The 24,842-nt window shown below is 37.8% G+C and overlaps 1 protein-coding gene across 3 annotated transcripts in view; it reads left to right on the forward strand.

The window, feature by feature from the left end:
• Positions 1 to 12: 12 nt before the first annotated feature.
• The window catches only part of KBTBD3 (kelch repeat and BTB domain containing 3), a 32,700-nt gene continuing 7,870 nt past the window's right edge, over positions 13 to 24,842 (forward strand). Inside the window, exons 1-3 of one of the 3 annotated variants that reach the window (XM_028516641.2) lie at positions 13 to 229; positions 20,511 to 20,600; positions 23,515 to 23,760. In XM_028516641.2, the coding sequence (XP_028372442.1) occupies positions 23,540 to 23,760 (221 nt within the window). In that variant the 5' untranslated portion in view covers positions 13 to 229; positions 20,511 to 20,600; positions 23,515 to 23,539. Of the gene's footprint in view, positions 230 to 20,510; positions 20,601 to 22,011; positions 22,485 to 23,514; positions 23,761 to 24,842 lie in introns of those variants that run through there. The other 2 variants (XM_028516642.2, XM_036028619.1) reach the window with 2 other exon arrangements.

The following is a 24,842-nucleotide window of genomic DNA, read 5'->3' on the forward strand; positions in this document are numbered from 1 at the left end:
GCGGCTGGGGCGGTGGACGGAGACCCGCCTCTGCGCTCTGCGGCAACGTGTAACGTCACGTGGGGCGGTGCTTGAGTGGCGAGAGAAAGGAGGGACCAAGACCCAGAGCGGATAGTTAACGCCACTCACACTTGGAAAAGAGCTAACGGGACAGCAGTGCAAGCCAATCGTAATCAGTCTTCTGGAGGCAGAGAGACTTGGGTGGAGACTTTGGATACTGCGGTTGCAGGTGCGTGATCTCTGGGGTCTCAGGGAGGAGTGGGATGATAGCATCCTGATCCTGGAAGCTAGGATCGGCCCCTGTGACACACCAAAGAGAGGATTCCGTGCCGCTCCTTCATGTTCGGGATGGGAGAGGTTCCCACGTCTGAGAAGGGACTGCATGGTGCCGTTTGGAGTTGTGCTTCGTGTAGGGTTGAGTTGACTTCCCCCGCCAACCCCCCAGCCCCTTAGGTCAAACCTTTCCGCTCACCTAGGACACTTCCTATATACCCCTAGGTGCCGCCCACCCTGAATCCCGCTTTCCAAGATTGGGGCCGAGACGCTGCCCCCAGTGTGGGGCGTCTGCCCCGCCTGAAGCAAAGGCTGCCCGCGAGCAGCTGGGCTAACGCTGATCCTTTGTTCTCACCACCAAGGGACTCAGGCGCCGTTTTGCGGTGGCCAAGCCTGGACCAAAACCCTCGGAAGAAAACGGGATTCTCTTGTTGAGTCACCAGTGGTTACACCATATCACAGGTCCTTGCTCTAAAAGTGTCAGAAGTTAAGTAACTTTAGCAGCCTTTCGGAATTACTCTGTGCCTTCGCTCAGTTGTTTTTATTGATGTCTCTTGATTTCATAGTTGTGCCACGTAGACTGAAGGCGACTTTTATAAAAGACCTAGTGATCAAAGCCCCTTCCAGGTTTTGGTCCAGAGAAAAGTCGATCTCTGCACATGAATGTAAGTGCCTAACTTTGTGGTAGATTAAATGCTATATCACTGTGGGAATCAGGTTCTTTTCTTCCTTTGGCTGCCAAGGAATTTCAATTCAAGGCCAGCATTAGTAATTAACAGTTATCTGTGGATTATTTTCATGCTCTTTAACATGGGTTATATATACTGTTTTTTATCTATATTCGTTTCCATTAGCTTTTCGTGATACCATGAGCCCCCTTCAATCCTTTGCAGGAAAACGGGATTTTGAACACACACATACACAAATCCGCAAAGGGCTGTAAAATGAATTACTGGCTTTATATATTAGTTTAGTTAGTGGTATAAAAGTCTGTGCCAGTAGCTATATTTAAGGTCTACTTATCACCTGCAGAGAGTTTACAATCTGGCAAAGCAAAAAAAAAAAAAAACCGTACAAAAAAAGCTACATAAGAATAAATATAAAGATATGTGAAGTATAAGGTATCTACTAACCTTTCAGTAGGGTGAAAGAAGGAAACTTGATTGTAGTGGGTTGAGATAACTGGAGGTGGAGTTAATATAGACGTCTTTAAAGAAGTTTTCTGCATTTGGGAGTAGAAAGTGGGACGATAGCTAGAGGGGAATAAAAGGTCAAAGGATATATTTTTGTTTGATGTTTGTTTAAAGATGGGAGATGATAAAATTTGTACACTGATTGAAAATGTTCAGTACAGTGGGTGAAATCGTTAAGGTAAGCAGAGAGTAGGGGTGTGTGTGTGTGTGTGTGTGTGTGTATCTGTGTTCACCACTCTAAATTGTATTCCAGAGTGGAGGACCATGCCTTTATTGTTTCTGGCTATATGCCCAGTATCTGGAATAGTGCTTGCCACATTAATAGCTACTCTATAACCTTTCTAATATATGTTGAATAAATGAATGACTTGGACTCTATTTCTCTTTCCTTCTTTTAATTCATTCTGCAAACATCAGATACTTAAAAATATAAAAAAAGATCATGCCACTGTCCAGTTCAAAGTCTTCTGTGGTCCCAATTTCACTTAAAATAAAATTCCAGGTTCTTGTAGCCCATGGGATCCTGCATGAGGCAGTACTGGCCTCCTACAGCCCTATTTCACCAACATCCTTGCTTGCTCTAATTCCATTTCAGCAATGATAGCCTTCTTTCATTTTTTATAAAATGAAGGACTCTTTTCTCTCTTTAGGGCTTTATATGTGATTTTGTTCAGCAACCCCTTATGTTCTTGTCATTGATGTGTCAATTTAAATGACACTTTGTCAGAACAGCTCTCTCTCCCTAATATTGTAATGGATGAGAACAAGGACTTGGGAGTCAGACTGTCTGGGTTTACATCCCAGCTCCCTACTTATTTACTATGTGACCTTGGGTAAATTAGTTAAATTCTCAAAGCCTCATTTTCCCTGTGTGTAAAATGAGGACAATAGTAATATCTATTTTACATAGTTGTTTTGAAGATTTAAAGAGTATATAAAGCATGCAGTACAGAACCTGATGTGAAACACTCTAAGTGTTCACTGTTAACCATTGTTACTATCTGAAGTGAGTAGAGTATACCCCCAGCAGAGTTCATTTTTGTTTCCATTTTCCAGTTGTTTCTGCATAGTATTTATAACAGTTTATGATTTGTCAGTCTTCTAAATACTAAACACTAAGAAAGCAGGGATCATATCTGATTTATTCGCTATGCTATCTCTAGTGCCTAATTCAATACCTGGCATATATTTAGCACTCTGTAAGAAATATTGGCTAGAATAGGCCAGAAATCATGTTCTATATTGAAACATCAGTTGCCAAATTAATGTTACTGCAAGACCCAATGAAATCAAAGCCCAGATTAGTCACAGCATAGCTTTACTTTTGACATTTTGCTTATATAAAGTGGGATTTTCATTTTTGTCATTACCTCGAAGCTTGATTCTTAGGCTTGATTCTTGGGCTTTTATTGATTCAATTCTGTAAGTCAAATTTTAATGGAAGACACTAAAAAGAGAGCAAGAAAATAGTAGTTTTGAAAATTGATTGAATGTTTTGAAGTAGAAGGTGAGATGAAGCTGAGATGCAATCTTACAAGATATACCATGGCCCCTGGCTGATGTAGCTCAGTGGATTGAGCAAGGGCTGTGAAACAAAGTGGTTGCGAGTTGATTTCCAGTCAGGGCACATGCCTGGGTTGTGGGCCAGGTCCCCAGTAGGGGGCGCGTGAGAGGCAACCACACATTGTTTCTTTCCCTTTCTTTCTCTCTCCCTTACCCTGTCTAAAAATAAATAAATGCAATCTTAAAAAATAAAATATACCATGGTTTTATGTGCTACTGAGAAAGAAGATGCATTTTAACTATGACAACATTTTATCACTTAATTTTTCATATTTATGGAAAGCCCTTTGTAAAATAATATCACCCTAGTACATAAATATGAAGAAAATATAAGTAAAATTATTTGTGATGCTCTTATAACTTCTTCACATTCATAGTCTTTTTAACTCTTCTAACTCACTTTCAACTCAAAGTCTTTTTTAAAATATATTTTAGTGATTATGCTATTACAGTTCCATTTTCCCCCCTTTATTCCCCTCTACCCTGCACACCCCTTCCCACTTGCATTTCCCCCTTTAGTTCATGTCCATGGGTTGTCCATATGAGTTCTTTGGCTTCTACATTTTCTGTAATATTCTTAACCTCTCCCTGTCTATTTTCTACATACCATTTATGCTATTTATTCTCTGTACCTTCCCCCCCCCCCCACTCCCTCACTATAACCCTCCATGTGATCTCCATCTTTGTGATTCTGGTCCTGTTCTAGTGGTTTCCTTATTTTTTTTAGGTTTGGTTGTTAATAGCTGTGAGTTTGTTGTCATTTTACTGTTCATATATTTTTTAAAGATTTTATTTATTTATTTTTAGACAGGGAAGGCGGGGAGAGAGAGAGAGGAGAGAGAGAGAGAGAGAGAGAGAGAGAGAGAGAGCGAGAGAGAGAGAGAGAGAGAGAGAAAGAGAAAGACACATCAATGTGTGGTTGCTGGGGGTTATGGCCTGCAACCCAGGCATGTACCCTGGCTGGGAATCGAACCTGCAACACTTTGGTTCGCAGCCCGAGCTCAATCCACTGAGCTACGCCAGCCAGGGCTTGTTCATATTTTTGATATTTTTCTTAGATAAGTCCCTTCAACATTTCATATAATAAGGGCTGGGTGGTGATGAACTCCTTTAACTTGACTTTATCTGGGAAGCACTTTATCTGCCCTTCCATTCTAAATGATAGCTTTGCTGGACAGAGTAATCTTGGATGTAGGTCCTTGCCTTTCATGACTTTGAATACTTGTTTCCAGCCCCTTCTTGCCTGTAAGGTTTCTTTTGAGAAATCAGCTGGTAGTCTAATGGGAACTCCTTTATGGGTAACTATCTCCTTTTCTCTTGCTGCTTTGAAGATTCTCTCCTTATCTTTAAGGAGATTACCCTGTCAGGTAATGTAATTATGATGTGCCTTGGTGTGTTCCTCCTTGGGTCCAGATTCTTTGAGACTCTCTGAGCTTCCTGGACTTCCTGAAAGTCTATTTCCTTTGCCAGATTGGGGAAGTTCTCCTTTATTATTTTTTCAAATAAGTTTTCAATTTCTTGGTCTTCCTCTTCTCCTTCTGGCACCTCTATGATTCGGATGTTGGAACATTTAAAGATGTCCTGGAGGTTCCTAAGCCTCTCCTCATTTTTGTGATTTCTTGTTTCTTCATTCTGTTCTGGTTGAATGTTTCTTTCTTCTTTCTGGTCTACACCATTGATTTGAGTCCCGGTTTCCTTCCCTTCACTGTTGGTTCTCTGTACATTTTCCTTTATTTCACTTAGCATAGCCTTCATTTTTTCCTTTAATTTGCAACCATATTCAACCAATTCTGTGAGGATCCTGATTACCATTGTTTTGAACTCTGCATCTGATACGTTGGCTATTTCTTCATCACTTAGTTGTATTTTTTCTGGAGTTTTGGACTGTTCTTTCATTTGGACCATTTTTTTTCTGTCTCTGCATGCCCATTAGTAGTGTGGGGCGGAGCCTTAGGTGTTCATCAGGGCAGGGCAACCCACATGGCTGCATTGTGATGTAGGGGAGTGGTCCAAGAAAGAAAAGTGCTGCTTGCTCCACTCTCTTCCAGTTTTCTGTCACTTCCTCAGCTACCCACAATCAAATTGGGCCCCTCCATTGTTGATTCCTGGGTACATGGGTTTGTGTATGTTCTAGGACCCTGTGTGTCTCTCCAACGAACTCTCCTGTGAGGCTGGGAGTTTTTCCTGGTATCACTTCAACCCCCACAGGGGTTTTCAGTCAGGGGTTTGAGGCTTTATTTCCCAGTGCTGGAACCCTAGGTTTTGAGGTCTGTCTCATTCCCTAGTTGTTCCTCCTGGTTTATCCACACACAAATATCAGACTGCCCAGTCTGCAAGCCGCCGGCTCACCTGCTCCGCCAGCTGCTGCCTTGCTGCAGTCCTGTCCGTCTGGCTGCCCATCTTCACCCCTCCTACCAGTCTGGATGAATGTTTCTTCTTTAGTTTCTTGGTTGTTGGACTTCCATACAGTTCAATTTGTTTTTTAAAACTTCCATCAGTTTTGGTTGTTTTTTGTTTTTAAATTTGTTGTCCTTTTGGTTGTACGAGGAGGCACACAGTATCTACCTCTGCCTCTGTCTTGGTGTCCCTGTGTTTCCATCTGTTCTCTGCTATCAAGAACATTAATGATGTATCATTTCTTAAATAAGTGACTGTCATTATCTATCTCCAAGGTTTTCTTTCAAGACACTGATACCCATTCTTCACACTTTGATGCATGTACACATAATGTACACATAATGACAAATATGTCATGACTGCTATTTGACCAAGAGTGATTTTAAGATATGTATCAATTTTAGATAAATGTTAAAATATATGCCTTCAAATTAGTGAAATATGATATTGGATTTGCAGAATCTTTGGAGGAAAAATAGTGCCTTACAGATTTTTTACCAAGAATTAAAATGTTTTTGGCTAAGTGTGTATTATTGATTTTAACCATTAATATTTGCATACCATTTGACAATATTTAATGTTCATGATATCACTTACACATTATAGTACAGTGTAACTTGTGTGTCTACTTGGCTGAAGAGCAAGCCAGACCCTCAGAGAGCCTCAAGAGGAGTCCTTAGTAATTGATGGGCCATTTAGAACCCTTACTCAAACAAAATGTAAGAATGTAAATTTTAGCTCTTTGCAATTGTCATTTAGAATATGCATGGAAGGCTTTATCTTTTAACAACTTCTTACAAGTGAATAGCTATGTATGGGACTTTTTAACACATTGTTTGCAGGTAGTTTTTATCACGTGCTCTACTATTGTATAAATACATTTCCTGCATACAATGTGTTAAATTGATATTCTCAAGACTTATGCCACTATGAAGAAATAACAGATTTTATCCTTTTGAAAGTCTCAGGTTTGGGTACCTTTTAGCTGTTTTGTCTTATATTCAGCTTGTTTTTAAAAACCGAGGAACCACTTATACCAAAAATAAAACAATGTTTTCTTTGCATTCTCTGCATGTTTTAAACAATAAAACTAGGAATATCAAAATAGTTTTTGAACTGAATTTATATTTTATTATATATTTCTTTCAATTTTTTTGAAATAATTATAGATATACAGAAATTTACAAAGATATAATAGTGTAGATTGATCACTTGCCCAGTGGTTGATCCTTCACCCAGTTTCCCTGGTGGTTACATCTTACATATTATTGACTAAAATCAAAACCAGGAATTTGATATTGGTATACCATGTGTGCATAGTTCTGTTATGTTATCACATGTATAGATAGACTCCTATAACTACCACCACAATCAAGTTACAGATTGCTATAGATTACTACACAGGTCTTCTTATGCATACATATCCCCCTATCTTGTGTATATCCACCTCATTCTCCTCAATCACAGTTGAGGATTGTGAGCCATAATCCTCAGTCTCTGGCGTCCACTAACCTGTTTTCCATGTCTCTAATTTTGTCGTTTCAAGAATATTATATCAGTAGATATAGAATCATATGGCATGTGACTTTTTGATATTGGCTTTTTTCACTCATTATGATGCCCTTAAAATCCACATTAGTTATTATATATGAGTAGTTTGTTCCTTTTTAATGGTGAGTATATTCCATGGTATAGATGTACCACAGTTGTATACTCATTTATTTACTGAGCAATATTTTGGTTGTTAACATCCATCACTTCACATAGTTATAATGTTATTTATTCTGATGAGAACTTTTCAGAACTACTGTTAGCAAATTTCAAATATATGAGGTCTGGAAAAATTTCAGCCATTGTTAACGAGAACAGTTTGCATGACATCTGTGTAACCTGGCAGCCAAGGAGAGTGGACTGGAATGTGCATGCATGAATAATGATTTCACTGTACTAGTCAGTGGGAGCAGTAGACATTGTTGAATGAGCATATATACTGTGTGGCTGTCTCATTCAAAATGACTGAGGGAGTAGAGCAGTGATCTGTGTCAAATTTTGTGTTAAGCTTGTACATTCTTCCATGGAAACTATTTGGATGATTCAGAAGGCCATAGCTATGGGCAACTGGTGATTGGCAGCTTCACCAAGACAACACACCCACTCATGCTTCACATCTGGTACAGAGTTTTTGACAAGACATCAAGTCACCCAGGTGACTCAGCACCCCCTGCAGCCCAGATTTCCTGGCTTTTCCTAGAACTAAAATCAACTTTGAAAGGGATTTCAGACCATAGATGAGGTTCAGGAAAATATGAGCGAGGAGCTGGTACTATTGGGAGAACTGTGTGAGGTCCCAAGGTGCCTACTTTGATGGAGACTGAGATGTCATTGTCCTGTGTACAATGTTTCTTATATTTTCTTCAATAAATGCCTCTCTTTTTCATATTGCATAGCTGGATACTTTCTGGACAGGCCTCATCCAATACAATATTGGTAACTGTAGTCATCATGCTGCATGTTACATCTCCATAATTTATTTATATTATAATGGGAAGTTTGTACATTTTGACCACATTCACACAGTTCTCCCACCTTCTGGAAAACACCAATTTGCTCCCTATTTCTATGTGTTTAAAACTTATAAATGACTTCACATATACATGACAGCATACAGTAGTTGTCTTTCTCTGTCTGACTTAGTTTGCTTAGCATAATGTTTTCAGGGTCCATCCATGTTGTCAGAAATGGTTGGATTTCTTTTTAATGGCTATATACTATTCCTGTGTGTACATAATAAATATCAAGTTTTCTTATCCATGAATCTACCCATAGACATTTGTTTCCCTATCTTGGTTATTTTTAATTACGCTGAACTAAACTTGGGGTTGTAGTTATCTCTTCAGGATAGTTATTTAGCTTCTTTTGGATATATACCTAGAGGTTGAATTGCTAGATCATAGTAGCCTAATTTTAATTTTTTTAATCACCTCCATACTGTTTTCTACATTGGCTTTGTGAATTTACATTCACATCAAAACTGGGCAAGGGTTCTCTTTTCTCTATATCCTCCACAACAATTATCATCACTTGCCTTTTTGACAGTTGCCATGTTGACGAGTGTGAGGTAACATCTTAGAGTTTTGATTAGCATTTTCCTGATGATTAGTGATGTTGAGCACCTACTCACATACCTGTTGGCCATTAACATCTTCTTTTGGAAAATGTCTATTTGCGTGCTTTGCACATTTTTAATTGGATTATTTGGGGTTTTTTGCTAGTGAGTTGTATGAGTTTCTTATATATTTTGTGTAGTAACACCTTATCAGATGTGTGGTTTCAGAATATTTCTTTCCATGTTATAGGTTGCCTTTTCATTCTGTTGATAATTTTTGTATGATACAGATGCTTTTTAGTTTGATGTAGCATCACTTGTTTATTTTTGTTTTTGTTGTTTGTGCTTTAGGTGTCATATCCAAAAAAAATCATTACTATTACTGATGTTAAGGAACTTATTTCCTATTTTTGTTCTAAGAGTTTTATGGTTTTAAGTGTTATATTTACATCTTTAATTGATTTTGAGTTAATTTTTGTAAGTGGTATGAGATTGAGGTCTAGTTTCATTTTTTTCATATAAATATCTAATTTCCCAGCAATGTTTATTAAATAAAATGTTTTTTCCTCCACTATTTGTGGCTTCCTTGTCAAATATTAGTTGACTGTATATGTTTACTTCTGGGCTCTCAATTCTTTTCCACTAGTCTGTGTGTCCATTTTTATGCCAGCACAATGCAGTTTTGATTACTATACCCTTGTAATATGATTTAAAATTAAGAAGTGTGATATGTCTAGCTTTGTTCTTTCTCAGGATTCTTTTGGACTTGGAGTCTTTGGTAGTTCTGTATGAATTTTAGGATTTTTAAAAATTTTTGTGAAAAATGCCTTGAAAATCCTGATAGGAGTTGCCTTGAATATATAGATGGTTTTGGGTAGTATGGGCATTTTAGCAATATTAATTATTCCAATTTAAGAATGTAGGCTATTTTTTCATTTATTTGTGTCTTCTTTAACTTCTTTAATCAATGTCTTACAGTTTTCAATATATAAATCTTTCATTTACTTGGTTAAATTTATTTTTATGTATTTTATTGGTTTTGATGCTACTATAATGGAATTTTTCTCATTTTTCATTTTTTGATAATTTGTTGTTTAGTACTACTGATTTTGTGTATTATATTTGTATCCTGCCACTTTACTGAATTAATTTATTAGTTCTAACACTTTTCTGGTGGAGTGTTTAGGCTTTTCTATATATAAGATGATATTTGCAAACAAAGATATTTTTACCTCTTCCTTCCTAATTCTAATGTCTTTTATTTGTTTTTTTTTTTTTTTTGCCTTGTTACTCTGGCCAGAACTTCCAGTACTATGTTGAGTAGTGGTGAGAGTGGGCACTTTTGTTTGGTCCTAATACTAGAGAAAAAACCTTCAACTTTTCACAGTTGAGTATGATGTTAGCTGTGGGCTTGTCATAATTTGCCTTTATTATTACGTTGAAATACTTCTATGTACAATTTGATAAGAATTCTTACTTATGAAGAGATGCTGAATTTTCAAATGCTTTTTCTGGATCTTTTGAGTGATCATATGATTTTTATCTTTATAATTAATGTGATGAATCACATTTATTGATTGGTGTATGTTGAACCATCCTTGCATCCCAGGGATGGATGAATCATGGCATATGATCCTTAAATGTGCTGTTAAATTCAGCCTCCTTGTATTTTGTTGAGAATTTTTGCATCTGTATTTCTTAGGGATATTGGCATATAGTTTTCTTTTTATGTAGTGGCCTTATATGGCTTTTGTATCATGGTAATGCTGGCCTCATAAAATTATTTTATGTGTTCCTTCTTCTTCAGTTTCTTGGAAATGTTAGAAAAGAATGGCTGTTAATTCTTTTAAAAAATCTTTGGCAAGCCCTGGCTGGTGTGGCTCAGTGGACTGAGTGCTGGCCTGTGAACCAAAGGGTCACCAGTTCGATTCCCAGTCAGGGCATATTCCTGGGTTGTGGGCCAGGTCCCCAGTATGGGGCATGTTAGAGGCAACCACACATTGATGTTTCTCTCCCCCTCTTTCTCCTTCCCTTCCCCTCTCTCTAAAAATAAATAAATAAAATGTTTTTTAAAAACTTTGGTAAAGTTTACCCATCAATCCTTCTGCTTTTGGACTTGTTGGAAGGTTTTTGATTACACATTCAATCTTACAGTAATTGGTCTATTCAGATTTTCTATTTCTTCATGAGTCAGAGTTGGTAGGTTGTTTCTAGGAATTTTTCTAGTTTATCTAGGTAATCTGGTTTGATGGTGTATAATTGTTCATAGTAGATTCTTACTGTATTCCTGTGGTATCAGTTATCGTGTCTTCTCTTTCATTTATAATTTTATTATTTGGGATCTCTCCACTTCTCTCTCTGGTTAGTCTAGGTAAAGGTTTGTCAACTTAATCTTTTCAAAGACCCACATCTTAGTTTTGCCAGTCTTTTTATTGTTTCATATTTTCTATTTCATTTATTTCTATTTTGGTATTTATTCTTTCTTTTTTTTCAAATTCTTGAGATGTAAAATTAAGTTATTTGAGGTCTTTTTCCTTGATTTATACATTTATTACTATAAATTTTCCTCTTAGAATTGCTTTTGCTGCATTCCATAAGTTTTTGTATGTTGTAATTTCATTTTCAAGATTTAAAAAATATGTGTGGATGTATTTAAATCTTTACCCAAGTATATGTTTATTGATTTTTTCAGAGAGAAATGGAAGGAGGGAGCAGGGAGGGAGAAAGACAGCGACAGGGAGGGAGGGAGGGAGAGATATCAATTGCCTCCCATATGCACCCTAACCAGTGATAAAATCTGCAACCAAGGTGTATGCCCTGACCAGGGATCCAACCCACAACCTTTTGGTGTATGGGAGATGCTCCAACCAACTTGAGCCAGGGCTCAAAATATTTTTTATTTCCTACTTAAATTCTTCTTTGATATATTGGTTGTTCAAGAGTGTGTTGTTGAATCTCCAAATACTTGCTAGTTTTCCTCCTGTTACTGACTTCTAGTTTGGTATGATTGTGGCTAAAAAACAGAGTTGGTGTGTTTTTAGTCTTATTTGCTGAGACTTGCTTTGTGGCCTAACATATGTCTTAATCCTAGAAAATGTTCTCTTTATGCTTGAGAAAAATGATTATTCTGCTTTTTCTGGACAGAATGTTCTGTAAATATCTCTTAGTTCTCTTTGGTCTATAATGCTGTTCAAATCCTCTGTTTCCTTACTGATTTTCTGACTGGATGTTCTCTCCATTGTTGAAAGTGTTGTATTAAAGTCCCCAATTATTACTGTAATGTTGTTTATAGTTCCTGTTAGTTCCGTTAGTGTTTGCTTTATATGTTTTGACGCTTTGATGTTACATTCATGAATATTTACAATTTTTGTATCTTCTTGATGATTGATCCCATTATCATTATATAATGACTTTCTTTGTTTTCTTTGACCATTTTTAGCTTCAAATCTATTTTGTGTGTTATAAGTACAGCTACCCCTGCTTTCTTTTGGTTACTTTTTGCTTAAAATACCCTTCCCCACACCTTTTCTCTCAATTTGTTTGCCAAAGTGAGTCTCTTGTTAGCAGCTTATTGTTGGATTTTTAAAATCCATTTAGCCATTATGTCTTTTGATTTAGACTTTAACCCATTTACATTCCAAGTAGTTATTACTAGGTAAAGTCTTGCCATTGCCCTGTTTTTGCATTCTAACAGTTTTGTCGATCCTTTATTTCTTTTTATCTTTCTGTCTTTGTGATTTGACCACTTTTTGTAGTAATATTGTTACACTCCAGTATCACAGTATTGTATGTAGTTCCTACAGGCTTTTCCTTATTGGTTATCATGAGGCTTACATATAATATAACACCCTTTCAGCTCATAACTTAATTTTTATAATATATATAAACTGGACACTTTTGTTCCCTCCATATATTTTAGGTTATTGATTTTTGGGGTTTTTTTTTTGAAGATTTTATTTAGTTATTTCTAGAAAGAGGGGACGGGAAGGAGAAAGAGAGGGAGAGAAACATCAATATGTGGTTGCCTCTCACCCACCCCATACCAGGGACCTGGCCCACAACCGAGGCTTGTGCCCTGACTGGGAATCAGGCTGGTGACTCTGGTCCACAGGCCAGTGTGCAGTCCACTGAATCACACCAACCAGGGCTGTTATTTCAATTTACATACATTTTATAGTATGTATTCTGTAACACGTTATTGTATTTATGGTTATTTTATTTGTTTTTATTTATTTTTTAAATATATTTTATTGATTATGCTATTACAGTTGTCCCATTACCCCCTTTCATTCCTCTCCACCCTGCAAACCCTTTCCCACCCACATTCCCCCCCCTTTAGTTCATGTCCATGTGTCATAAGTTCTTTAGCTTCTACATTTCCCATACTATTCTTGCCCTCCCCCTATTTTCTACCTACTATCTATGCTATGTATTCTCCATACCTTTCCCCCTCTCTCCTCCTCCCACTCTGCTGTTGTTAACCCTCCATGTGATATCCATTTCTGTGATTCTGTCCCTATTCTAGTTGTTTGCTTAGTTTGTTTTTGTTTTAGGTATGGTTGTTAATAATTGTGTTTGCTGTCATTTTACTGTACATGTTTTTTATCTTCTTTTTCTTAGATCTGTCCCTTTAACATTTCGTATAATAAGAGTTTGGTGATGATGAACTCCTTTAACTTGACCTTATCTGCGAAGCACTTTATTCACCCTTCCACTCTAAATGAAAGCTTTGCTGGATAGAACAATCTTGGATGGAGGTTCTTGCCTTTCATGACTTGGAATACTTCTTTCCAGCCCCTTCTTGCCTGTAAGGTCTCTTTTGAAAAATCAGCTGACATTCTAATGGGAACTCCTTTGTAGGTAACTGTCTCTTTATCTCTTGCTGCTTCTAGGATTCTCTCCTTCATTTTTACCTTGGCTAATGTAATTATGATGTGCCTTGGTGTGTTCCTCCTTGGGTCCACTTCTTTGAGACTCTCTGAGCTTCCTGGACTTCCTGGAAGTCTCTTTCCTTTGCCAGATTGGGGAAGTTCTCCTTTATTATTTGTTCAAAGAACTTTTCCATTTGTTGCTCTTCCTCTTCCCCTTCTGGTACCCCTATAATTCAGATGTTGGAATGTATACGATGTCCTGGAGGTTCCTAAGCCTCTCCTCATTTTTTTGAATTCTTGTTTCTTCATTCTTTTCTGTTTGATTATTTCTTTCTTCCTTCTGGTCCATTACATTGATTTGAGTCCCAGTTTTCTTCCCATCACTATTGGTTCCCTCTGCATTTTCCTTCATTTCACTTAGCGTAGCCTTCATTTTTTCATCTAATTTGCAACTAAATTCAACCACTTCTGTGAGCATCCTGATCACCAATGCTTTGAACTGTGTATCTGATAGGTTGGCTATCTCTTAGTTACTTAGTTGTATTTGCGCTGCGGCTTTGATCTGTTCTTCCATTTGGGCCATTTTTCTTTGTCTTGTCACACCTGTTACATATGAGGGGCGGAGGCTTAGGTGTTCACCAGGGCAGGGCAACCCAGTGTCTGGGTTGTGACGCTGTATATGGGGATGGGGTCTGAGAGGGAACAACGGAGCTTGCTCTACTCTCTGTCAGACTTCAGTCCCTTCTGTTCCTTCCCACAAGCAAACTAGGCCTTTCTGGTGCTAATTCCTGTGTGGGTGGGCTTGTGCACGTTCTAGGACCCTGTGAGTCTCCAACAAACCCTTCTGTGAGGCTGGGAGTCTCTCCCTGTGCCTCAACCCCCACAGGTGTTTTCAGTTAGTGCCCTGAGGCTTTTATTTCCCAGCGCTGGGAGACTGCGTTGTGCACAGTGCCTTACTTAACAATCGCCGTGTTGCTGGGTCTGCGGTTGCCACCCTGAGCCCGGTGTCTGCCAGCTGCTGCCTGGGTGCCCAGGATCCGCCCGCTGTGGTCTTACGTGCCCGGGATGCCTTACATGTGGGCCCCACCTCTCTTTGTGCTGCGACCCCTCTGTGCCCGACCCCTCTCTGCCCAACCCCTCTCCACCCGGCTGCCCAACTCTGCCCCTCCTACAGGTCTGGATGAACGTGTCTGTTTTAACTCTTTGGTTGTCTGACTTCCATACAGTTCAATTTTCTGTCAGTTCTGGTTGTTACTGTTTCTAAATTGTTGTTGTCCCTGTCTTGGTTGTGCGAGAAGGCACAGTGTGTCTACCTATGCCTCCATCTTGGCCACGGGTCTATTAATGGTCATTTTAGTATGTTAACTTTTAAATTAGAGCTGTCAATGAATTATGTGGCACCATTACAATATTAGAGACTCTAACTTTGACACTGTATTTACAATTGTCAGTGTTACGTTTATATTCATGTGTTCTTATGATGTTAATGGCATCCAATTTCTGCTTAAAGAACTTTGGTATTTCTCATAAGGCAGTTTTAGTGGCAATGAACTCCCATAGCTTGCTTTTTTTTTTTTTTTTTTTTTGCATGGGGAGAGTTTTTATCTCTCATTTTTTTCTGAAAGACAGTTTTGCTAGGTGTAATATTCTTAGCTGATAGTTTTTTTCCCTGTATTTTAAATATATTGCCTTGTTCTTGACTGACCTACAAAATTTCTGCCCATAATCTTATTGGGGTGGCAGTCTGATGTTTTGCTCTTCTGCTGCATTCTGTCTTTGGCTTTTGACAATGTCATTATAATGTGTCTCTGTGTAGCCCTTCTGGGTTAAACCTATTTGTAATCCTTTGGGCCAAATGGGACTCTGGACGTCCATTTCTCTCCCCAGGTTTGAGAAGCCTTCAGTCATTATTACTTTAAAAATACTTCCTGTTCCTTCTTTCTCTTCCTTATTCTGGCATTCTCGTAATGCATGTATTGTTCTCTTGATGGTGTCCTATGACTCCATAGTCTGTGTTCACTCTTTATTTTCCTTTGAGCTCCTCCTTTTAGTACACTGATTCTTTCTTCTGCTTGATTGTGACTGATGTTTAAGCTCTCCAATGAATTCTTCAGGCCAGTCATTGATTGCTATTTTCAACTTTAAAACTTCTGGGTATTTTTAAATGGCTTTTACTTTGTTAAACTTCTCACTTTGTTCATTTCATTTAATTGTGTTTTCTTGTAGTTCAGTAAATTTTTGTAAGAGGAATATTCTGAATTCTTTGCAGACAGTTCATAAATCTCTGTTTCTTTAAGGTTAGTTATTGGAGCTTTATTACTTTCCTTTGGTGGTATCACATTAGCTCACCTCTCTGCTCCAGTGCTGTAGTAAGTGGAGCTGTAGGTGAGGCTATGAAGTTTTCCAGGTATTCTGGTTAGGCTTCCTCTTTGGTAGGCCTGCAGGCTGTATTCAAACCTAAGCAGGCTGAATACATATTTGCTTTCCAAGCTTGGGTGGTTCTGTATAACAGACTCCACAGCTGGTATGTCTTGCTGGCTAAAAACCTGAATAAGATAAAACTGTACACCAACCTCCCTGGCCTAATGAGTTCACCAGCTGGGCTTTGCAGATGGGTGGAATCACTGGCCAGGTGTTCTCCTTAAGTGCTGCTGGGCTCGTCAGTTTCCCAGGTCCTCTGGCCAGCTTACTTGATGGCGGGGGACTGTGGGCTGCACTTAGCACTTTAGCACAGGACTAAAATTAACTTCTCTGCCCAGGTGGGCAGTACAACTATGTCCTAAGCTAAGTAAGGCTTGTTGTTTGGGGTCTCAAATCAGCTAGAACTGTGCCATCAAGTTCCCTGGCTAGATGCAAGCACTATCTTATGTTCGAAGTTTTAAGAAACTCAGTTTTCACTAGCGATGTATGAGAGATCCAGTATCTCTACATCCTCTTAGGCATTTGATGTTATCACTATTTCTATATTAACCATTCTAATAGATGGGTAGTGATAGATATTTCATTGTGGTCTTAATTTTGCATTCCTGTAATGACTAATGATATTGAACATAATGTCACATGCATATTTGCCATTTGTATATATTCTTTGATGAAATGTTTCTTCATGTCTTTTGCCTGTTTTTAAGTGGATTATTTTGTCTGTGTATGTGTGTGTGGTTTTTGCTGGTGAGTTTTTTTTTTAATTACTGATTTTTGGGGAGAAAGGAGGAGGAGAGACAGAAAGACAGAGAGATACATTGATGTGAGAAACATTAATCAGTTGCCTCCCATACACACCCCAACCAGGGACTGTATGTGCAACCTTTTTGTGTATGGGATGATGTTCCAACCAACTGAGCCACCCAGCCAGCCTTTTTTTCCTGGTGAGTTTTGAGAGCTTTTTTTAATATATTCTAGATATCAATCCTTTATCAGATTTCATTGCAAATAGTTTCTTCAGCCCATAGTTTGTCTTTTCATCCTCTTAATGAGCCCTTCACAGAGGGACAGTTCTTAGTTTTGATAAAATTCAGTTTATCAGCTTCTTGCCTCTATATCATGGATTGTGCTTTTAATGTCATATCTAATAACCAACTAATCCCTGGTTACAAAGATTGTCTCCTATATTTTCTTTCAAAAATTTTAATAGATTTACATTTAAATCTATGATTCATTTTGAGTTATTTTTTTTTAAACCTGTGAATATCCATTTTCTTCACCATTATTTGTTAAATGTGTATCTTTGCTGACTTGCTTTGGACCTTTGGTCAAAAATCAGTTGGCTCTGCTGGAACTATACCCTAAGAATCCTGAAACACCAATTCAAAAGAACTTATGCATCCCAAAGTTCATAGCAGCATTATTTACAATAGCCAAGCGTTGGAAGCAATGTAAGTGCTCATCAGTAAATGAGTGGATCAAAAAACTGTGGTACATTTACACAATGAAGTACTATGGAGCAGAAAGAAAGAAGGAGCTTCTACCTTCTCTGTTAGCATGGATAGAGCTGGAAAGCATTATGCTAAGTGAAATAAGCCAGGTGGTAAAAGACAAATACCTCATCTGTAAGTGGAACCTAATCAACAAAACAAACAAGTGATCAAATAGAACCAGACATTGAAATCAAGAACAAACTGACAGTAAGCAGAGGGGAGGTGGAAGGGGATAATGGCGGAAAAGTAGGAAGGGTTGTGAAGGAACATGTATAAAGGACACATAGACAAAGCCAAGGGTGTAGAACTGAGGGGGGAGGTGGGGATGGCTGGGGTGGGAGGGAGTGAAGGGGGGAGATAAAAAAAGTAATCAGTTGGCTTTGCTTGAGTGGGGCTACTCCTTTGTCATATATTCTGTTCCACTGATCTGTGTGATCCACAGTCTTGACTACTGTGGCTGTATTATTCTTGAGATTAGATAGACTGATTCTTCCTACATTATTCTTTTCCAAAATTATGTTAGCTATTCTAGTTTCTGTGTTATTCTGTATAAGTTTTAGAATAATCTTACCTATCTCCACAAAAAAATCTTCCTGGGATTTTGATTCAAATTGTGTTAAACCTGTATACTGCTATGGAGAGAATCAACATCTTTACTATGTTGATTGTTTAATTCATGAGTATGACCCATCTCTCCATTTCTTTAGGTTTCTTTGATTTTTTTTTTTTTGTCAGCATTTTGTAGTTTTCAGTGTACAGGACAGGTTTAGATTTATACATAGGTATTTCTCTTTTAACTATTATAAATGGTATTACATTTGAAGTTTTGGTTTCCATGTGTTCATGTCTTTGGTATGAACAGGAATTGGTAGATGTACTGCAGATACCTATAGAAAACAATTAATTTTTATATGTTAGTTTTGTATCCTGTGGAATTGCTGAACCAAATTACTAATTTTATGAATTTTTTTGTAGAGTACTTGAAATTTTCAATGTAGACAATCTTGTCATCAGTAAATAAAGACACTTTGTTCTTCCTTTCCAGTGTATATACCTTTTTATAACAGATTTTTTTTTGCCTTGGAGTATTGACTATAATGTCTATTGCTATGATGAATAGCAGTGGTGAGAGTGGACACCCTGGCCATTTTCCTCATCGTAGAGCAAAAGCATTCAGTCTCCTGCCATTCAGCATAATGTTAGCTCTAGGTTTTTTATAGATGTCCTTCATCAAGAGGAGGAAGTTTTTCTCTGTTTCTTGTTTGCTGAGAGGTTTTTTTTTTCATGAATAGGTGTTGGAGTTTTAAATGCTTTTACAGTCATGCACCACATAATGAGATTTCAGTCAACAATGACCACATATATGACAGTGTATACCATGTAACCTAGATGGGTAGTAGGTCACACCATCTAGGTTTATGTAAGTATATACTATGATGTTTGCACAATGACAGAATCACCAAGTGACTTGCTTCTCCAAATGTATCATTGTTAAGTGGTGCATGATTGTACTCTGTCAGTTGGTATGATCATGTAATTTTTCTTTTATAACTTGCTTCAGTGGTGGGTAACATTGATTGATATTCAAATATTGAACCACACTTACATCCCTGGATAAACCTTCTTGGTTATAGTATATAATTCCTTTTATATGTTAATGATTTTTTATGCTGAATTTTAAAAACAATTTAAAATCTATATTTGTGAGGGATATTGTTCTGTATATTGGGTATTTTATTGTACTGTCTCTCTTTGGGTACCACAATAATACTGACTTGATGAAATTTGTCAGAAAACATTTCCTTCTGTTCTGTATTCTGGGAGAAATTATATAGGTTCAGTATTAATTCTTCTTTAAACTTGATTAATTTAACTTCCTTCCCAGTTACAGGGCTGTTCAAATTTTGTTTTTCATTTTGATTGAGTTGTAGTAATGTGTGTTTTTTAAGGAATTAGTCTGTTTTACCTGCACTATCAAATTATTATGTGTAGAGTTGTTTATGACATTCATACTAAATTCAAATTGATTTTTCCTTACAAGTAAGTTATTTCTTGCTGCTTGCAAAATTTTTGTGTGTGTCTTTAGTTTTTAGAAGTTTGACAATAATGTTCCTTGGCATAGATTTCTTTAGACTTATCTTGTTTGGGCCTCGCTTATATTCACAAATCTGTAGGCTTATGTCTTTTGCCAAATTTTGGACATTTCCAGTCAGTTTCTTCAAGTACTTTTTTAGTCCCACTCTCTTTTTCCTGTCCTTGGTGGCATAGGTTTCAGGTTTTTTATTATAGTCCCACATGTTCTTCAAGTTGTTCATTTGTTTTTCAATATGATTTTCCTCTTTTCAGTCTGTTTGTTCATTGTGTTACCTTTCATTTTCATTTCAATCGGAACCTTTCATTTTCAAGTTTCAGATTGTGTAGTTTCTATTGTTTTCTCTTTAAGCTCATTGATGCTTTCTTTTTTTGTCCCCTCTGTTATGTTTGGCTATTTTATTCATTCTAAAATTTTTGTTTGGTTCTTCTTTAGACCTTCTCTTTCTTTACTAAGATTTTCTATTTTTTCATTTGCATATTTATAATTTCTTCTTGAAGCATTTCTGTGATGACTGTTTTAAAATTCTTAGCAGATAATTCTAACATCTGTGTCATCTCAGTGTTGGTATTTGTTGATTTTCTCATTCAATTTGATATGTTGCTAGTTCTCAGAATATTATCTTGTAAGACTCTGGAACTTATTTAAATTTTGCATTTTAGCAGGTCTTTTCTGACACTGCTCTTTTAAATTAAGGTCATCACCTAATTACTTCCAGGTTGGGGTGGAGGTCTAGATTCTGTACCTCACCTACACTGACATCTAGGATAGGAGGGTCTCCTTTTTACTGCTAGATAGAATTGGGAATTCAGGCTTTGCTCTCTGCATCCTCTGATACCACTCTGGCTGGGAGAGGGAGGAGCACCTTGTTGCTGTTCCTGATGTGGTCTCCACTGACATCATGTGAGGTTGGCTTGTTGCTACTGAATGAGAGTGAAATTCTTGACTCTGCACTAGGCCTTTGACTTGATCCCAGCAAGGAGAGGGAGGAATCCCATATTAGTGCCAGCTGGGAGTGGAAGTGCAGGCTCCCCATGTGCCACATGGTCTTGACTTCCAGTGAGGGGGAAGTGATTGATGGACACTGTTATCACTCTGCAGATATTAATGGCCTGGCTCTCAATTCAGCCTTCTCTGACATTACTCCAGCAGGAAAATTGGAGGAGAGTTGAGGCACCTCATTACACCCTGGTAAGGTGGACTTCTGTGCTCTCTATTCTACTTACGCTGACTTGGGTGGGTAGATACCAAGTCTCCCATCCAATTTTATGATTCTCTTGTAACAAAAACCCAGGCTCAGCCGCCTGCATGAATGAAAACCAAACCTGTGAGGCAGTTGCTGGTTAAAAAGGAAAGAAGTTTTATTCAAATTGCTGGCAGTTCACGAAGATGGGAGACTTGTGTCATCAGAAAAACCCATCTTAAAATTTCAATGCAGGTGGAGGTTTTTATAAGGATTTAGAGGTAAAGCAGAACAAGGAGATCAGGGGGAGGGGAATGTGCTGCTTCTCCAGAGAAGGGGGAGCATGGGAAAGGGAGGGGGCTTCCTCCCCTCATTTCAGTGCAATTTCTCTTCAAACAGGAATTGGTAGATTTCCCATGGACACCTATGGATTTTCACAGCTGGTGCCGGGCAGTCATTTCTCCCCCAGAGCCGACTTCTCTAAGCTGTAAAAAAAGGCTAGATAAGGGGTAAAAACACAGACTTTTAGTTATACAATCTAGGAAAATAGATGGTTGACTACAGCCTTGAGAAAATGTATTTTAATTAAAATGTTAAATTATGGCTACCCTCTGAGGCAGACCATGGAGACGAGGCCCTTCTTTGCAGTAACAGATTGATGCTTCAGCCTATTGCTAGACTTGAGAAATAGATCAGGGGTTAACACCTGGTTCAGAACTACCCCCAAACCTCTCATTATCACTCTCCCTCCATTTCACCCACTCTCTTTCTTAATGTCTCCCTATTTATAGCTACTCAGAACAGTGCTCACGAAATCATTGCAGGCAACTCTTTTTCCAGTAATCCTGCCAATTACATCCAAATATGTATGCACACACACTCACAAAATTAGATACTCCTATATAAGCATACTATTCTTAATATAAACAGTATATCAGCTATCCAGTGGAACTTGCTGTATACATGCTATACAATACAGTAGGCACTAGCCGCATGTATTAGTTGGGTGTTCCCAGAGAAACAAACAATCGGAGGGCTGGCTGGCTGGCTGGATAGATGGACTGATAGATGGATTTACTATAAGTGGTTGGCTTATGTGTTTATGGAGACTGAGAAGTCCCAAAATCTGTGGTCACAATCTGGAAAACCCAGGATAGGTGATAGATAGTCAAGTTGTAGTTCAAGTCTTAGTTTAGAGTAGGAGAAACCTGATGTCCCACTTGAAGTCAGCCAGGCAGAGAGAAGGAATTCTTTCTTACTCAGCCTTTTGTTTTCTTCAGGCCTTCAGTGGATTAGATGAGTCCCATTCACGTTAGGGAGAGCAGTCCACTTCACTTGGTCTACTGGTTCAAATATTAATCTCGCCCAGAAACACCCTCACAGTCACACCTACAAATGATGTTCAGCCAAATAAATACAGGATGGGGCAGAAGTAGGTTATAGTTGTGAGTTTAGTCGTGAGTATTCTTATATTATTGTAAACCCACTTTTATCCCATTCTGTATATGGGTACCCTGTGGCCCAGTGAGGTTGACACATAAAAGTAACCATGACACTATATATGGCTATGATTACTTAACTATTTAATTTTAAGTAATTTAAATTTAAATAGCTATACATGAGTCATGGTTACTGTACACAGCAGTAGATTGTCTCAGTCCTAGAATGTAGCTTTGTTTGATGCTTTAGAACCATTGAGACTACTACTCCAGTGTTTAGTTTCCACCTAAACTTGAAACAGCCCCTTTGGGTGAACCAAGCCTCCATGAAAGAAGTCCAAATATCACAAGACTGCCATGTATGCAGAGGTACGAGCTAGCCGTGTGGAGAGAGTACATGAGGAGAGAGAGAGTCCCATCTGTTCTAGCAGTCCTATTTGAAGCATCAGAAATGTGAGTGAAGAATTCACACTGGACCTCTAACCCAGTCAGTCCCTCAGGTGACTTCAGTAAGAGCTGCCACCTGACTCTAACCCCAAGCAAGAAGCACCAGTTAATCTCCCAAACCATAGGAGATTTTAAATTGTTGTCTTAAACTACTAAGTTTTAGGGATGATTTGCAAAGCAATAGATAACCAAAACAGAACTATACTAAGGAATCAAGGATCTCTATTTCTCTAGCTCCTCTAGTTCCTAGTCTTTTCTGTGCTGTTTGTCACATTCTTGCTTTTTACAGTATAAACTTCCATGAATTTCAGGTTTGGGAAAGTCAGTTATCTGGCCTTCAACTATCTGGGATTTCTCACCTCATGTTTAAAAGGCCTTTAAAATAAAGTCATTTGCTGTTTCTTTCTGCTTTCAAATGGACTAACGTGGACCAATGCTTGCCTTTTTCTTCCTTAGTAAAATCCGTAACTAGTTAATACAACTTAACAATGATTTTTTTTTTCCCCAATCAGTTGTCTTTTAAAAGTCTAACCCTAAAAGGCATATATCTGTGCTTCAAAATCAACATTTTAACATCTACTTTGCTACCAGAAGAAAATGAATGGGCAGGGAGAAGGATGTGTTGGGTATATACCCAAATGATGATCACTATATAAATAATAGCTCTTACATTACAGTATACAGTATACTGTACTGTATATAGCCCTGTACTGTATATAGCCATACAGTACAGGGCTAGTCATGTAGTAAGAGCCTATATAAGCTATTTATACAACTTATAAATTGTGCTACTTAACACATTTATATAGCCTTGAATTTTATCCCTTAATAGTATAATTTTTATTCCAGTGAGCACAATATTTATAAAAGTTCAAAAGGAATTATTTTTAAATGTCATGAAAACACGTATTTAGAACAAGGTTTGCTCTCTTATGATTGTTCCTAGTGAGCATTTTTTTGTAATTGATAATGAAGGCAAATTTGATTTGAAAGTTTTATTAGGACTCTACTTCAGTGATTTTTTTCTTCATTTCAGTTCTAAGAAGAGATAGAAATTGGCTATGGATAATTCATATGATTTCAATCAACATAGCTCCTGTAATGGAATTTCATCTGAGAAGATTAATGACTTTCTTGTCTCAGAAGATCATGGACAGAAAATCTTAAGTGTACTGCAGAATTTTAGAGAACAAAATGTCTTTTATGATTTCAAAATAATTGTGAAAGATGAAATAATCCCGTGTCATCGTTGTGTGCTAGCAGCGTGCAGTGACTTTTTCAGGTACTTTACCTTGTTTATTACTCAGATTTTATGATATGGATAATTATATTTTAAAACTCAATTTTCCATGCACAGGAGCATTCAACAGTAAATTTTAATTCTCAAAAACAGCTAATTAGAACCTAGGTTAATTAATGATTTTTGAGTATGAAAATTTAGTACAATCTTTTGTAAAGTTTAGGTCTTTGCAGGCCAGCATTTCCTAAAGTTCTATAGAACATTAGTCCCTTAAAATGGTCAGGGGAAAACTGTTTTGATCTGGGGTCAGTTTCATTTGGGGGGTTTGTGCACTATGTCTTTTAGAAAAAGAGGAAAGGAGAGATTCGTCCAAAATGGAAGGAAAGTTCAAAGAACATGAGGAGTCTGAGAGGAAAATACATTTCAGGGTCATGTATTATATCCATGGGTTGTCCGGAGGAGAGGCACTCGGACCCAGAGGGTTTCAGGTTTGTCCTCTCAGGCAAAGTTGCTCCTATAATAGGGAAAAGTACCACCAGAAGCATCTCTGGAGAGCACCCAACTTGTTCTAAATTTAGGCAACCTACTGCTCCCCAGGTAGATCATCTTACAAGGAGTGTCCTAGCCGTGATACTGTAACAACCCACTGTTTCAACATTGGGTGTTTGAGTCTGCAAGGTTAAGGGTAGACACATGGCCCACCTTGCGAGGCCTCTTGGTCAGACACACGGACTTCTCGGTGACATCATGGACTTCAGCTCTGTTAGTCACACTGCAATAAAGTTAAGCCCTCACTGTAGTATTTTGCATTATGTTCAATTGTAGAAGTAATTTTTATTTGAAGTAAGCAGGGTTTAAATTTCTAATAAACAAACTTACTTTAAAAAAACAAGTAAGATTTAAGATAAAAATACAATTCTTATTAGCTGTTTGCCTAACTATCTGTTTTCATTTTTTTTTCCCATTTCTTTTCTCAGGGCACTTCAGTTATTCTTCTTCACACTTCACTAGAGCCCTAATTGTTCTTATGCTCTCTCTCAGGTTCCACCAGTTTCTCCCCCTCTATTCTAATTCAGTTTCTCTTCTAAGTAATTCTTTTCTGGTCCCTTATCCTCATGTCACCT

This window comes from Phyllostomus discolor, chromosome 6 (assembly GCF_004126475.2).
Source record: "Phyllostomus discolor isolate MPI-MPIP mPhyDis1 chromosome 6, mPhyDis1.pri.v3, whole genome shotgun sequence".
Taxonomy (NCBI): domain Eukaryota; kingdom Metazoa; phylum Chordata; class Mammalia; order Chiroptera; family Phyllostomidae; genus Phyllostomus; species Phyllostomus discolor.